Here is a 17,199-nt window from a genome sequence, read left to right on the forward strand (position 1 = left end):
TTTATTTAAACTATGAAATCTACTTGGGAAGGACGTGTCGAATCCTATATTTGAAATGCCCCTTGCACACTGTTGGCACTTAAATATAATTATTCAAAATGGAATCATTTAATTAGATAGGAAGAGAAATAGCGAGCCCGGAGACGTAATAAAGAATAAAGCAAATATGCTGACCAACTCAAGCACAGCGACAGATAACAGCAGCCACTCACAGTACTTTTCGGTTCTTCTGCTCAGGATGCAGGTTAACAGTAGAACACAGTTAGATGCCTTGCTTTTGCTGGGTTTACAGAAACCAGGGGGAATAGCTGATATTGGTAACTGTAGAGCCACGAGAGTTGTAAGTCTCATGCCTCATGTGACTCAGCTCCTTGGGAGAGCGTGAGGAGGAGGAGGAGGAGGAAAGTGTAGCAAGGAGATGAAGGCAGACTCTACAGGCCATAGGGCTTGACATGGAATTAGGAGCAAGCAGGATACCCATCTGCATGGGACAGGTAATTTTACACCAAACAGATCTATCAGGTGGGCAGCTGGAGAGCTGGACGATGCCGTTGTTCCTTCCTCTTTAGAAGCATGAGATTGTGGGTACCAAGCATGGCAACATTTCAAAGGACTATTCAAAAGGAAATACACCTTGTTAATTGGACATTGGTACACCCATTCCTTTTGGGGGTATTAAGACAGCCAATAGTTTAGGGTACATTTTAGATCATGAAAGAGCTCAGTTTTAACCCATCTCTGGCTCAATTCTAGAGCCCTATAGTGAATGTTGGTTCTTATCTCCCACTCTTTTACTCCCTGCCCCACCAGCATCCAATCACCAAGGCACAAATAAATAAATAAATAAATTGTTCAAAAAACAAAACAGAGACTTTCTTTATGGAGTCCTATACAAGATACTACACAGGTGCCCAACAAATAAGACTTCATGTTCAGCTAATATCTAGTACTTAAGTAGCACATAATCCAATAAAACTTCCTAAACAAATTCATATCCTAACAAGTAAAGAAGTATATTAGATATTGCCATCACTTGGTTACAAAATTAAACACATTTTATAATGAAGTGAGTTTACTCATTGTAAAAGGGCTGAACAGTTTACTAATAATGTTTATACTGAATTTTTTTTTTTTTTAAAAACTGTCAATTTAAATCCATTCCCTAAAACAAGTGTTTGAGATAGAAACAGCGGCTTGGCAGTTCTCCCTGGCTTCCCCTGCTCCTCAGTTTACACAGGCTTCACTTTTGAGGAGGCAAGGATGGGAAAAGGTCATTACAACAGGATCACTTCGGCCTGGTGTCCTCTCTCGGTTTTCTGCCACCTTGGTTGACTCCTTATTTCAGTTGGGCCAGAAGTCCACTGACAGCAGTGTGCCTGCATCCGACCTTATTCCTCAGTGTGCATCTGCTGCCTCTAATCTGATGTCATCACCACGGTGCGCTTTACGATGAAATGAACCCAGTTCGGCTGGCCTACTGTCCCCTCTTGACAAGGCTCTCCACATGCTGCAGCCTCCTGTATGCCATCATCAGTAGTCACCAGCACTTGTCAAGTGCCCACTCTTTGCAAAGGAGAGAATGAAGCGCTGGGTTTGAATTCACCCCAGCACTGCACAGCACAGTGGTGTTGAATTCAGGGGAGGGAGGTTGGGTGGGAGCCTGGCTAGGTAACTTGCCACCGGAACTTTGGGACAAAGTACTCACCCTCAGTTTCCTAATCAGGAAAACGTGAATAAATAACAGAACCTGCCTCTTGGGGTTGTCATGAGGATTAAAGAAAAAGCACACAGCAGGACAAACAGCACACAATGAAGGAATGTTGGCTACTGCTATCACTAGTAAAATGTCACCATCACGTATGGTAGAGGTTTTCTTCCAGGACTGCCATGGGGACTGGAAGGGGAGGCAGTGTATGGGAACCTGCTCATCTGAGGGAACTCTGTCTTCCTCTGTGGCACTTGTTTGTAATTGGCATACCCTGATGTTGTTACTTTCCCTCCACTGAAAGTAGCTGTGTGACACTTTTCATCAAACCAAAAGTAAACTCCTGTTCAAGCTTCACATGGTGCCTGTTTTCACTCTTAACAGGAGTGATATTTCACTATTACAAAGTCAAGGCCAATAAACAGAAAACAGACAAGTACTGCACTATATACCTCTCTGAATGATAGAAATAAAAAAGCAAACCACGAAAACAGAGAGGAGAGAAATCTAGTGAAACACTTTCAAAGTTCCAGTGTTAAGAAAGGCACTTAAGAGACAGGCTTTGGGAGCAATTTCTACTTCCCACCTTTGCATATTCACAAGTATTCTGATCTGCTCAGCTTCCAGCCCTGTCCCAAAAGCACAGATCAAAGCAAAGCAGGGGTATGACCACATTCTGCTTTTGTGGTTCCTTTCATCTTGGGGATTGGACTTGTAAAGCATTCAAGTTAACACCATCATACAATTTTTAAAAGATAGAAAGCAAAAGAGTTTTTTTTTAAGGACAAAAATCAAATTATGTTGGATCTGGCAACAACTGTGCCAACTTCCCACTTTCAGAGATTCCTTTTTGATCCACCCAAAGCCAGTGGTAGGATGCAGGAGCAAAGGCCTTCCTGCCATTTCCCAAAGAACGAGGGCAGCAGTGACTTGGAATGTTCTGGTAAGTGCAACAAGATCCCCAGCTGCCTAGGTTGCCTATGCCCTTATTTGAACATCACAACGCTGAGTGCAGTAAAAAGGGGAACCACCTTTAAAGAATGTACTACAACTCAACTTTCTAATTATTCATTCCTTGTTACTAACAAATTCAATCTACTTGTTGATATAACCTGTTATGGGGACCTGCTTTTAAAGACTTAGTAAAAGGGACTGCTTTTTTTTTTTTTTTTAAACGAAGATAACTTTCTTAGTGTGAAAGCATAAAGGGATTTTCTCTGCCAGGTATAGAGGCCAAACTCTTTCTTAAATCTTGGCTCTTGAGCTACTGTGGGGGTGTTAAACCTGTTAACCAATATTTACTGGATGCGCACCATATACTTTGTACTGTGCTGGCAGGACACAAAATCATATGGTTGTGTCCAAGTAACAATTGAGTCTACTAGTAGAAACAAGAAGCTCCTCACACAGAGCATTAAGGAAATGTCATTCCAGGTTACAGGGATCATATAATTATATAAGTATGTCATCATAGCAAAATACTATGCTATCAGAGATACTGTCAGATATTCTGGAAGAACTCAACTATAAGGTAGTAGGAGATGATAAACGGATAAAACTGAAGCTGTCCAGAAATGTCTTGTTCCCAGTCCAGAAGACAAACTGTTATGCATTTCCGTATAAATATATAGAAAAGATAAACAATATATAATTTTTATTTTTTAGTACTCAGTATGTACATACATACATAAAATTATTTATATTCCTTCAACCTTAGAGGGAAGCTGTGTTTTCTATGGCTTGATCATGTTTGAATCACCACAATTGACATGCAAACAACTGCCAGATATATCTGGCATTTGGAAGAACTTTATTTGATTTAAAATTTTTTACAGTGATTCACTTAGTCTCACTCATGAAGTTCAAACTTAAACTACACGTATGCTGAGGTCAGTTTCATTCTAGTAGCTGAATTGCAAATCAAAATCTATGATATGTAATCAGTTCTGATTTTAATCACGACTCTAGATGGTACGAGAGCTGATGAAGTGAGTAACAATAGGTTCGAGAAATTGTATAAAAAGTAGAAATCAACAGAACCATGAGAACCTTGGCTGCAAACATTTTAGAAAACAACTGAATAGAAGCTATGTTCTTTGTGAAAGACTTTCTTCATCAAGTGTTTGTACAATGATGGCAAAAGACTCCAAAAACCAAACCCACATATACAGATTTCACCTGCAGATGGTTGAAAAGTGATTTTTCTATGATCCTACAATACTGTATGTAATTATCTGTAATTAAATTATGGTAAAAATAATCAGCTTGACGTATTCAGAACAAGTACTGGACTAAACAATATTCCTTTTCATAAAAGAAAGAGTCATACACAGCAAAGTGGCAGAAACAGAATGGAGTGAGCTGTGGTTAAGTGTAAATCCTATGGCAATGAAAGTCATTTGTATTATCCTTACTTCTTTGAATAAATTCAGATGACAGCCCTATTTCATTTCTTCATTCAGTTTGGAGGCCAGATGGCATTAGAATCATTTACTTCACCTTGTTGTGCTTAATTACTACAATCAACACACTATTTTCCAAATTAATCATAACAAAGTAATTTCATTAGTAACACAGCAGGCTGTTGAATTATTAGCATCATAACAGTTTGCAAACAATTAAACTTTATTTGAACCTTAAAAATTTGCAGAGTGGAACATTATTGTAAGATCTAATGGCAATAGAGTACAAATTCAGTACAGAGCAAATAATCAAGCAAAATGCTATATAAAATATGACTTACAATCACCTTTGAAAAAAATTAGCTCTCTAACTGTTCATAGAAAAACAAATAAAAGCTAAGCAAACATAATGAGAACATAACAATTAGCATATTTTCTAACAAGCCATGTTGTTTAAATTCACATTAATGATATTATTATGATCTTGAAGAGTACGTGATATATTGTCATGGGTGTAAAGAAAACTTTCTCCCTGGTTGTATACAAATTATTCCATCAAATGAATGTAGAGTAGTCATGAATTGAAAGTAACGATTGCCTTTCTTGTCACTCCAATTTTAAATCTTCTGTTTCCTTTCTATATCCCCCACCTATATTCAAGTTAAAAAAGAACAAAGGCCAGGGGAGCCCTGGACAGCAGTAACACCATATTTCTGTACTGCCACCATTCAAAGACTAGCTGGCTTGGAATTGTTGGTCATCAGTTGGCAGAGGACTCCCTCTCCTGGATTAACTGTAAAAAGAGGCAGAAATCTCCTAAACTCTTGAATTAGTCCTCTAGTGGGGGAGGGGTTGCCAAGTGTTCTGTATGCAGTGACAAGCTGCTGCCATCTACTGGCCCAGTACTAAACACTTCATTTAGGTGGCAGGCAGGAAGCTGACTCCACAGGCCTGCTACAGTTGGGGGAGCTGCTTTTGCTTTTCAACTACTCAGGCTTTGAAAACTAGTCCATGAAGTTCATCTCCAGTGGTCTAACTTTTGCCAAGATGACTTCTATCTAGTTCAGTGGCACTACATCAGGAAAAGGGTAATGACCACACAAATGTAAGTTCTGAAAACTTTAACTTGATGGGTCTATATGTAAATTTCAATTTACTCACAGTCCCAAAAAGTAAGTTTTTTTTTTTCCTTAAAAATTTGAAACTTAGGAGATAACTGTAAAATAAACACTCTAATATCATTTGTAAAGAGTTGTAAATAAATAATGGAGGTTTTAAAATATTACCAATTCATTTGCATGGTTAGCATCTTTACCTTTACAAAGCAAAGATCTGAAAACTTCACAAAGATAGTACCAGCTAAGTAATGATTCCATCTTAGGAGATTATATCTATTCTAGTCATCACAATGCATTTTAATGTATTTTAAGGGCATACTGGTACTTCACAGGCATTTAAAATTCCCCTGATTTAAAATACACATTAATGATTTGATCTGCAAATCTCGTTCATGCAGCACTGAGCATAATTCAGATGCCAGACAAACACTACCCCCTTCCATCCACCTGCTGGTGCATGTTACCCTGTGACTTCTACACTTTGCTCTCTGGGCCTTCCTTTTCTTCTCAGCACTCTGAGAAGTACAGAAAAGAGCTCAGAGTTGTGCTGTTTTCTGGTGGGACTTCAATAGCACGGTAACAAGGTAGGATAAGAGAGTATTGGGTCACACTTTCTTACTTTGAGAATATATTGAGGCTGTTTATACCATTTTATCAGTGGTAGAATGAGGTTTTTTACAAATCTTTTATTTCATTAAATTTAAACAAAAATACAGTAGAAAACATTGGTATGCCTATCATCAAACCAGGATATCTGTTATGTGTAAAGTGCTCTGCACAAACCTGGTTCCAGTTCACTCTTGTGCTGCAGGTGACAGCACATAGCCATTTGTAATTATATCACTTTTTTTCTTTCTCATGGCTGTATTTAAGGGGAAGTAAATTTGCCACTTTGTAGGACTTCTTTCATGAGAACATGTTACTATTGTGTGAAAAATAAATACTAAGGTAAATGATTTACAAAGCTTTAGCATACTCACATTTTTTAGCATCTGCCTAAGCCCTGCATGATATATTCAATTAAAATTCTATGAAATTATATATTACACTCTAAAAAATAACTGATGTTCAATGATTAAGAGAAATTACAACTCACACTGGAAGTAGTAGTAACTACATGGTTTGCATAAAACAGTAATGAATTCTTCACACAAATCACTAAATGGGTGAATAAAAACTGCAATTATTTCTTTGCAAAACAGCAACAGGTATAACTTTATGGCTTGCATCTAATTTACATTAATACCCTTCATTTAATTTCACTTCAGAGGAATATTTTAATGAACGACTATATAAAATAATAGTCAAAGCCAGGGATGTTCAACAAAACAAAGAAAGGTTATGGGCTGTCACTCATGCTTTCACAAGGCTTCTAAATCCGAAACATTTGCAGATAAGCAGAAGACTCTTCCTTCTCTGTAAGCAGGAAGGGAAAGTTGTATTTTAATTTTTTTCTTCAGTCAAAATGTTGATTTCTCCTGCTTAGAAAAAAATACATTTTTTAGTTAAGGAAAAATGAATGTTAACTCAACATTCTGCTAATTCATCACCTCACAAAAGCCATAAAAGTGATGTTTTACTAAAGCAAAGTAGGTATGAGAAAACAGCTGGTTAGTATCAAAGGAACTTTCTCTAAATAATTTCTTCATTTTCAAAGTAAATTCTGTGAAGTTATTTTAAAAATTAAAGATCAACATAACAAAAAAAAATGGGGACACCATCTTGTGTTATCAGAAAACTATAAAGACTTTAAAAAGGCAAAGACTCACAAGGAAGAGACCAAGAGAACATATGAGCTATTACAGAATATTGGATTAAAATGTACTTACCCAAGACTCTCAAATATCATACATCTCCATTACGTAGGCTTTAGGCACCAAGCCAATGGCTCCCTTCATTTCTCCTACCCACCAGCCATATCTATTGTATTCCTAATTGAAAACAATATGCAATATTAACCTTTAGACTGGTGTAAGTATAATGTCGTTTTTATGCAACTTCTTAGAAATGTTATTCCTTTTTATAGAGTTACAAGAGCTTGAGCTGCAAATGGAAACATTTTCATCTTTTCTGTTTCTGGACACTTTAAAAATGCTGTTAGGCATAGGTTTGAATTAATGTATAACACAAAGCCTGTTTATTACTAGATGTAGAACACAGAAACAGGCACTCATGGTAAGAACCTCTCTCTCTTTCCACCCAGCTTGGATACCTTTTATGTGTAAGCACCAGTGAAAAAGGCTATAAGAGGAAAACTAGGATCCCAAAGATACTCTGTTTGCCTTCAAGAAGCTTATTATCTAGCAAGGATAATTTTTTTTTTTACAACAAGCTACTTAATTCATAATTAAACTTGTACTTCCTAAAACGGTTTAAAATATAGAGGCACATCCCTTAAGAAAATTTGATATGCACATTTTAAACAGATAAGAGAATAAAAGAACATTAATACAAAAAAATGGTTTAATAAAAAATTTACAAATAGGCCCCTTTAAAATAGCATCCATAAGGCATTTATTGTCCCTTTCATTGGTCACAAGCTACTTTAGATAAAGGATAGGTGGAAGGGATTTAAAGGTGGTGTTAGATTTATCCTTATAGTGGAAGATCAACAGAAAACAAAAGTATCTCAAGTTTTAAAGGAAAAATATTAATCTAGCTGTAAAAAAAAAAAAAGTGATTGATGAGGCACTTCTGCATTTACTTTGCGACATGAGATAAACAAACCTGTGCCTCTTTTCCTCCCTTTATCCCCCATTGACAGCTACACCACTGCTTTAGGCATTGCGGACGCTCTGTAACTAGTCTCAAATGTCTGCCAGATTGACTAATGGATTTTTATCTCAAATTTATTTATGTTTAGTGAGATACAAACAAAGTAATATGAATTACAAGTTTCAGGAATAATATCTTCCAAAGGCAATACTCTGCTCAAGCACTGTAAGTCTCAAATTTAATTTTTCATATAAGATAAATTTTTAAAATCAATCTCAGAAGTAATTCAATAGGTTATGATTTTCCAACATCTGAGTCATAGATAAATGTGCATATGCATATTGAGTTACGTGTAGGGAGGGCAGGTGAGCACTAACATCTGTATTGATGAGTATGCTTACTGATCATTAGAAAGGAAAATTATGCAGTTCTTCCATACAAAGGTAGCACGTTAGCATGTACATACAGATATGTAGTCTACGAATAAGATTATGGAATAAGACATATAGGTTTTTTATTTTATTTTATTTTTTTAACAGTAGGCAGTATCAGAATTGGGCTTACTGAAGAACAAAGTAGAGAGAAAAGCCTAATTCCATTCTTTTTATTCTAGTGAGGACATAGCCCTGGCTTGGGAATTTAAAAGTTTGCTGACAATGTGAACTTAGTGTACAAAACTGCCTAAGCAACAAAAGTACTCTGGGTCCAGAACTCACTGATGATGACTATAATTAATATCAGAAGAAAATACCAACTTACTGAAAGCTATGATTAGCAACCATTATATCCTAATAGGTACCTAATAAAACTGCCTTTTTCAATTTTTAAGACAATGAATACAATTAGAGCCTAATGCTTAACAAAATAATGCACTTAACCTTCTAAAGACCTAATGCCTACAGTGTAAGATGTCAAAATGGACAGTTAACAGGGTAAGGCTGAGTGTGAAAGCTCTTGCCAGGTGCCAGTTTTAGATTTTTCCAAGTGCTTATTTGGAAAGAGTGGTAGTCTTTCAATGGTAGACACTGAAATCATTCAGTGAGAGGGTATATTATTGACCCAAACCTGATTCCAGAGAATGACCCTCAATCTGGGTGACAATATTATGATTCAAATTATTAGCCAGAAAGTTTACATAGCTTTTTAATAGTCTACTTTGGTTATAATGTGTACCATCAATAAGGGCATATAATCATTCTCAAAAAGCTCACACCCAAATTTAAGAACTGATGTCCAACAAATCACATCAACAAAAATGAATGACAGACTTTACACTTGAGAGAATTGTGAAGTAGGGTAAAACAGGCAAGTTCATTAAACAGAAGCCCAGTCGTAAACAGCAGGGAGGAGCTTGTTCCATTGTAAATAAATCCCTTAAAAGTAACATTGTAGAGAAAAAAAAGAAAAAGTCTTACATTAAGATAATCTTAAAAGCTTCACTTCATTTCAAATAACCAAAAAGGGCTGGGTCTGTAGCTCAGTGGCAGAATGCTTGTCTAACATGTGTAAGGCACTAGATTCAATCCTCAGCACCACATAAAAATAAACAAATAAAATAAAGGCATGCTATTCATCTACAACTACAAAAAATTAAAAATATAATAATCAAAAAAGGTACAAAATAAACAAGTCATAAATTCCTCTAATGTGTCATAGATTTAAATCAGAAAAGGGCAAAACCAAAAACCAAAATACTTATTACTTTACATTCATCAAGAATTCCATATAGGGGATAGGAAAGACGGTGGAATGAGTTAGATAGACATCATTACCTTAAGCACTTGTATGAAGACACGAATGGTGTGAAAATACCTTGTGTACAACCAGTGACTTGAAAAATTGTACTTTATATGTGCAATATGAAATGAATTGCATTCTGCCGTCATATATATCAAATTAGAATAAATAAATAGTTAAAAAGAAAAAAAAGAATTCCATATAATACTCCTGTGTGGAATTAGGGGATAAGATAAAATATAGGGAAGTAAAAATCTAGGAGGTTTATTTATGGATTTATACTGTAGCCATTAGAGAGTGTCGACAAGACTGCAAACATAGGAGCCTCCCCTTCCATCATTACGGTCCTCTGGATGAGCCTCCTGAGCAACATGAATCCCAATTAAACCATTTGCAGCCTATAAATTGGAATGAAAATGTTTCTTGGAGTGCAGTATTCTAAATTTCAGCCTGAAGATTCAACATCACACAAGCTTTCCTCCTGAAGATGAAAATCGGTCTATCTTTGCCTTTCCTCTTTGCTGCCCCCAAACAAATCTGATTATGAATGATACATGACTCATACTGAAAAATAATGCAATGGATACAATGTTGTCTTATGGTCCACACAGTAATTATAGTATTGTCCTATGAAGTCACAGGTGGACCATTTAAAAAGAACCTCTCAAACCTTATCTTGTTAATAAACAAAAAATAAAGAGACAAACCATACCAGGCTGCCATCTAAATCTGTGACAGTAGGAAGCATCATGTCATCTTTACAGCAGCCGAGATCTCAGGTACAAGAAAGTCTGCCATCTGGTATCCTTCACCCTACTCGGCTCTTAACATCAGCTGAAATGCTAACATAGGCAAGTGACTGTACTTCAGGAGGACTGATAAAATAATGAAGAGTCCTTTAATCTACAGGAAACCATTCTAGTCAATTTATAAGAAATATTGCATCCCTTTGTAGGACGTGTAATTATTTTCTATTAATCATGTGCTATAAAGCTACATTATGCGGTTATTCTGTTATCACTAGAAAGAGGCCTGCAGTCAGCTTCTGACAATGTTAGGTAATTACTAACACAAAGCTGCTTTCTCCTCCCGCAGTAATGCTATCAAGATCCAGAGGTGTAGTGATGCTTATTGTATAAAAATAGCACTCAAAAGAAATTCAATATCTGCAAAATGGATGGCTTCAAGGCAAAATTGTAATGTGGCAGTCAAGAAGCAAAAAAAAAAAAAAAAAAAAGGGCCAAATTTGCCCAATAATCTGAGGACATAATAGTAAGGTGGCACTGAATGCTTGCAATCTCACACCTGCATTTTCAATTTTCACACCATTAAAATCATTTTATTTGATAATTAAAATTTTAGGCCCCAATTACTATTTATTGAGCAATAAATTAAAATGATTGCATGATAAGACAAGAAAAAAGGACTAGTTTTGATAACGTGAAACAGAGACTTCATCCAACACAATAGTAAGCGTATGTCCCAATTTACTCAATTAACTCAATCTCTCTTTGCTGGTATATTATTTTACACTTAAATAAGGCCCCAACATTGACTTCAAACCTTTTCAGCACCATAATTCTAATTTCCCAAGTAGGTTAATCCACTTTCTGCAAGCCATATGGTGAAAGAAAGCTGCCTTAACTGAAACCTGAAACACTACCAAGGTTTTGTGATGTACTAGCTCTTTCAGAAATCAGTTACTGATATGTTTGAAAGCAACAGGTGTTGGAAAGTTTAAAAGACTATGTGTCCTTTTTACAAAGATGTCTCTGTGCTTTAAAATATACCAGCCTTTTGTGGAAATGAAAGCAATTTTAATGGATAAAATATGAAATACAGGAAGCCTGTGGATTTGACCATTACTTTCCAGGTATTCACTGTGATAATTATGCATAAACACTTTAGTAGTCTGAAAACTAGATAAACACTTAAAATACATAAATACTTTCTTCAAGGCCACCTCTTCAGTCTTTTCCTTTTTATTATCTCTATTTAGAAACTTTGTAAGAATCATTTAATTTCTTATACATTCATCATTTCAAAAGCTTCTCTTAAAACATATGATAGGAACGTGAAACCCTCAGTCTTTTACTATTACAATCTACACACTAATTGCTTGGCTTTTAGTTTCCTGACCTGTTGTTAAATGAGGAAAGGGACACAATCTCTAAGGTCCTCTGTGATGTCTGAATACCACTACTTAGGAACCCGCTTGAAGATACTAAGTTTCCTAGTGGCTTATGGAGATCAACTTCATTACTTTATAATTTACTATGCAGGTGTGACTTTGAGGTCCTTTAACTCAAATAGTGACTTTTTTTTTCTCCTTGCACTGTGCACTCCATTTTTAAAGCAAGAGAGACAAAGGACAAGTAAGAAAGCATATAGGAAGAGTGTGATTCTCACAACAAATTTTAGTTTATATTCCACTGCCAAGATACATTTAATTCAAATTTCTACAGTATCAACAGTTGTAATACCATATAATAAAAACTGATATTCACACTGATGATTCGTAGATAACATTAGGCAAGGAAAGATGAAGTCATGCGCAGTGGAGGGTGGCGTTGGCGCTCAGTGCACTTCACCCACCACCACATGGCTCTATGAACTGTTCCCAGGTTCGCCCACTCCATTATTCTTCCCGTCAGCCCTGCAGTTCAGGCCTTTATCTCCTCACCTTGGATGACTGCACTGTCAACTCAGCCTCTCTGATCTTCCCAGAAACTGTCCTCATCTGTTCTCCTGATGCTCAAGGACTTTGACCAGCCTTCAACTACACACAAGGTCCTCTGCCTGGCTTGTTCTTATGCTGCTGGCAACGTTCCCCCACCACTGCTCTGGTCCCCACAGTCCCACCCATCACCTATATCCACTCCTGACTCTGTGTACGGTGTGTCTCCCCAGTAAAGTGTCCCCTCCCTCAGCCGCAACCTGTCCAACAATTACAACTAGACTCCAATCAGTTGTCATGTGGATTTTCCCCTGAATTATCTTACCCACAACAGCATCTCTCATTTTAAGCTGAGCCTTTATTCTTCAGTGGATTTTATGTTTCTTAGTGTTTGGTTTGTTGGTATTATTGTTTGGTACCAGGGATTGAACCCAGGGGTGCTTAACCATATCCGCGTCCTTTTTTTATGTTTTATTTAGAGGCAGGGTCTTGCTGAGTTGCTCAGGGCCTCGATAAGTTGCCGAGGCTGGCTTTGAACTCATAATCCTCCTGCCTCAGTCTCCTGGGATTACAGGCATGTGCCACTGTGCCAGGCACTCCTTCTTATTCTTAAGATTATCTTCTCAGAAAATCTAGAGTCTCATCCCAGGTCTGTTGCTAACTAGGTAGACAACCTAGGCAAATCCTGAGTTCTTTAGGAATGATACTTTAGTTATATTTCTATTCCTTATTGAGACTTTATTATAATCCAGGTATGTGCTTAATATAAATCAATAAGTCTACTTATTTTTACATTTGGATCCTCACAGAATTGCCTTTTTGAAATTTTAAAAAAATAATATATATTTTAGTTGTTGACAAATCTTTATTTTATTTATTTATATGTGGTACTGAGAATCGAACCCAGTGCCTCACATGCCAGACAAGAGCCCTACCACTGAGCCACAGTGCCAGCACCCCCATTTTTGAAATTTTTGTACTATTTACTGTAAATATTTTTGTTGAGGCCATTACCTGCCACTCTTGTACGCATTCTGTAAAGTTCCTGGAGCCAGACAATCAGTGAAAATTCTTGGAATTCATGTGAGACTCTGTCTTTTCAAAGAAGTCATTCTGGGAAAAGTCAAGATCCCTCCTTTGTGATTAAAAGGAATTATTTAGCTCCCTATGTCCTTCTTTGGTTTGGCTGCCAAGAAGCTGAGGGCCAAGGCAAAAGTTCAACTGCAGAAATTCCACTGTTTTTTAAGTTAAGTTCACCACAAGCTATGTTCTTTTTCCCTTGATCTTTTATTTATTTTCTCCCAATTATGTTGGGCCTCAATTTCTTCACCTGTAATGTGAAGGGCTAGCACTAAAGTTCTCCTAACTCTATGATTCTGTCATTCTGCTAGGAAGTCAAGATTCTTTCCCATTCTTTACCAAAATGAAATGCATTTTGGTAAATGGTTACTAAACATTTGCTACCATATTGTTAGGTATTATTAAGTACAAAAATACTTAAGACAGAGTGTCTAGCTCAAGAAGTTCAGAGTTTAGAAGAGAAAGAGATTAAACAGATAATCAAATATTGAATGTTCAGTGAGAGAGAAAGAAGAAATGAGTGAAACGAGAAGCAACTAAATTCCACAGAAAGATCGTAGTGGCTTTATGTACAAAGTGATAGGTGGGCTGAGACTCCAAACCCAATAATTAGAGGAAACAAACATGGTGTATGCAAAACCCTGAAAAGAGAGAAGAAAGTGCTGTATCCAGGGAAAAGCAAGAGTTGAGAGTGTGACTAACATAAAAGGTACAGGAGGAAGATATGGGGAAACTGGCACAAGACAAAGGAGGAAAACTCGTTTGGAAAGGTCAGATTGGTTGGTTTCTACAGTGTTTCTCTGACTCCCTACCAATCTCAAGGTTAGGGAAGAGAAGTGACCTTGAGCCACTGGTTGTCTACTGGTGGTCCTTGACTGTCTATGGCTCTGTGCACTGTTAATAGGACCATCCACTCTTTTGCATCACATAGTCTTGCTTTGGGATATTTTATCCTACAGACACAAAACACAAGCCTGTTGAACAAATAAACTTCACTCATCCATGAGGGTCTAGTTCAACTTTTATTTCCTTATAAATCTCTTCTTAATTACTCCAGGCTTTACTGATCTCCCTCTCTTCTTTTACCTGTTCTTAATCAGTATGTATCTATCTCTACTCTCTTAAGCCTAATAATTTCCCTGGAATATATAAGCTTCAAGTTCTAAAGGGATGAGAAGCGGGGCATCTCAGAAGAGTGAAAGCATGCTATATGTACACAGAGTGAGTTCCTGATTTTCCAGGTTGAGGTGGGGTAGAGAAAGTATAAGAAACCATGGGCTGTTCCAGTTAGGATTAAAAATAAATTATCACTGTATTTATTTTTTTTTATGGTTTTGTTTTGCTTCTGGCAAACTCTTGATTATTCCATGATAGATTAACTAGGTGATCCTGCAGCCTTGCTCCTCCTTCCCAAAGCAGCCCTTCCACATCACTTCTCCCCCTTTCCTCTCACAACCCCGCCTTCTGGCTCATCCCCTACCTCTTCAGCTATGCAGGAGCTGAGCCTAACAGCCTGTGCCTCATAAGCACCTTCCTCTTTTATCTCCTAGCACTGTTCTGAAATGCTTCCTCCATTTAATGTGAAAGAAAACAGGGAAGTATTTGAGCATGTTGTTTGCAAAAAGCCAATAAGAGGAGTCCTATGAATGGAACCAGAACATGTTCTGACATGGTGTTGTGTCTATAAATGCTTTTCGCTGCTAAGGAGAGGTGGGTACTAAGTAGAAGGTCAGCTTAGTTAATGCTTCCACTGTTCCCTAATCCCAACATCCACCTGGGCAGCCCAGAAACTAAATGCCATCAGGTTCTGAACAGATGCAATCACAGGAACAAATCCTCCTCCTCCTTCCCCAAAGGCTATAAAATGTGATAACACTTTGGAACTAGCTTTGTGTCAACAATGCATGTCCCATTTTGAGATGTCCTCGTTACTCTTCAGTAGTTGGCCATGCTATTTGTGGAACCCTGGGTCATATGGTCACACAGGAAAAACTAAGTTAGCTAAAAAGAAACTTGCCATTGCCCTCTGCTAGTAGAGCTCTGCAGACTTTTTTCTTTTGGTGCTGTGGATTGAACCCAGTGCCATGCGTGTGCCAGGCAAGTGTCCTACCACTGAGCTACATCCCCAACCAGACAGCAAGACTGTGCTGTCTGTGCTCCTTTCATAGGTTTGCAGCAAAAAAACAATAATTTTAAGAAATCCATACTAACTAAATCTTTATATTCTCATAATGAAAAGCAAATGGTCAATGACAGTCACAATTCCCTGATCATTTAGAAAAGTCAACCAATTAGATATAAAAGGAAGTACTGCTTGAAATTCCCCATACACACTTAAAAATGGCCTTTCACTACATATTAGTGACCACTGTCTTACCCTTCATTTCCTGGTTTTGAGTTATTATTTCTCAAAAGACTGCAAAGCTAAAGTCAAGTATGCCCTCATCTGGGTAAAATATTCCAGAATCCTTAATTCTCTTATTATTATTTTTCTTAATATCAGACAAAGTAGCATGCCTCTTTCCTTCTGGAGTATGGCTTGTCTGTTACTAAGTCTCTAAAAATAAGTTATTGCTTTAAAAGTAAGGACAAGAATGCAGTTAGCAATTTACCAGTAAGCACAGATCGGAAGATAAACTGTCAGTGGGTGTAAATCCAGAAAGGCAAGCTAGAATAACATAACCAAAGAGGTAAGCAGGCTACAGCATATGCCTACTGCTATATAATATGGATTCTGCTGCTGAAATTATAAAACCTCATAAACTTGGTTCTAGGAAAACACCAATAACTACAATATTACATTTATGGTTTGGGGAAAATAAAACTGATGTGCAGACTCCTAAAAAAGAATTTAGCATGATTTTACACAACCTGATTCCTAAAACAAATTAAAAAATTTAAAAATTAGGTTTTCTACCTCCAGTATGACTCACCCCACCAAATGAATCTAAAGCCAAGCTCTGGGTTGCAGAGTTAATTCTCTAACAATGCAGCTGTCATTAAAATCACAGATTCCACTTTCATCCATTCCTGTAAACATGCTCCTTATTTTTCCTTCTTAGGAGAAAAAAAAATTGTTTTTTTTCCTAAATCACCATTGAATTATTAAATAATTTATTTTAACACATTAAAAAATAAAAATAAACCCGGCAGCAATCCTATATGCAAAGAACGGAAAGTAAAGTTACTGGCTCACCTTTTTAGACAAGCAGTATTTAGATTTATTATTAGTGAAGTTCAAAGGTTAAAACTAAGAAAATGCCAGACACTTTGAAGGAGGGGCTAGCTCAGCCAGGGGTCACATGACAGTTGCTAATTGGAAAATGTTAAAAAGGAAAGGGGGAGGGGCAGGGTGTCTGCTTTCCCTTCTTTCTTTATTGTGAAACTTGATTTTCACTGAAAATAAAGGCTAAGATTTGTATAATTCTCAAAAGAGGCTTAAAATAAATAAATCACCCCAAGCTGACTGAGCACAGCTGACACCCTATCAAGACTTTCTAGCAAAACAGAAAAAGAAGGATGAATTTTGAAAAAAAACTGTATTTCCACAGTGATTTTTAAGGAAGACAACCTAGTCCCCAAACTAGTGAAATATTTGTTGCCATTACACTTACAAAATTAAAACGTTCTTCATTGTAGGACAAGCCATTTTATTTCTTGATTTATCTAAATGTTTATTTATATTGAAAGAATGCATGTTTTCTTAAACTATTTTGTGTTGCCTTTTTTAAAGAGCACTGACAAACTTGTAGAAGGTAAGTCAAA

The 17,199-nt window shown here is 36.8% G+C and overlaps 1 protein-coding gene across 2 annotated transcripts in view; it reads right to left on the bottom strand.

Annotated features, from left to right (window-relative positions):
* Window positions 1-3,506: 3,506 nt before the first annotated feature.
* The window catches only part of Skap2 (src kinase associated phosphoprotein 2), a 182,216-nt gene continuing 168,523 nt past the window's right edge, over window positions 3,507-17,199 (bottom strand). Inside the window, exons 12-13 of one of the 2 annotated variants that reach the window (XM_026400234.2) lie at window positions 7,055-7,156; window positions 3,507-6,703 (exon numbers count right to left, since the gene is read on the bottom strand). In XM_026400234.2, the coding sequence (XP_026256019.1) occupies window positions 7,064-7,156 (93 nt within the window). In that variant the 3' untranslated portion in view covers window positions 3,507-6,703; window positions 7,055-7,063. Of the gene's footprint in view, window positions 6,707-7,054; window positions 7,157-17,199 lie in introns of both variants that reach the window. The other variant, XM_026400233.2, reaches the window with a different exon arrangement.

Source organism: Urocitellus parryii, chromosome 3, assembly GCF_045843805.1.
Source record: "Urocitellus parryii isolate mUroPar1 chromosome 3, mUroPar1.hap1, whole genome shotgun sequence".
NCBI lineage: Eukaryota > Metazoa > Chordata > Mammalia > Rodentia > Sciuridae > Urocitellus > Urocitellus parryii.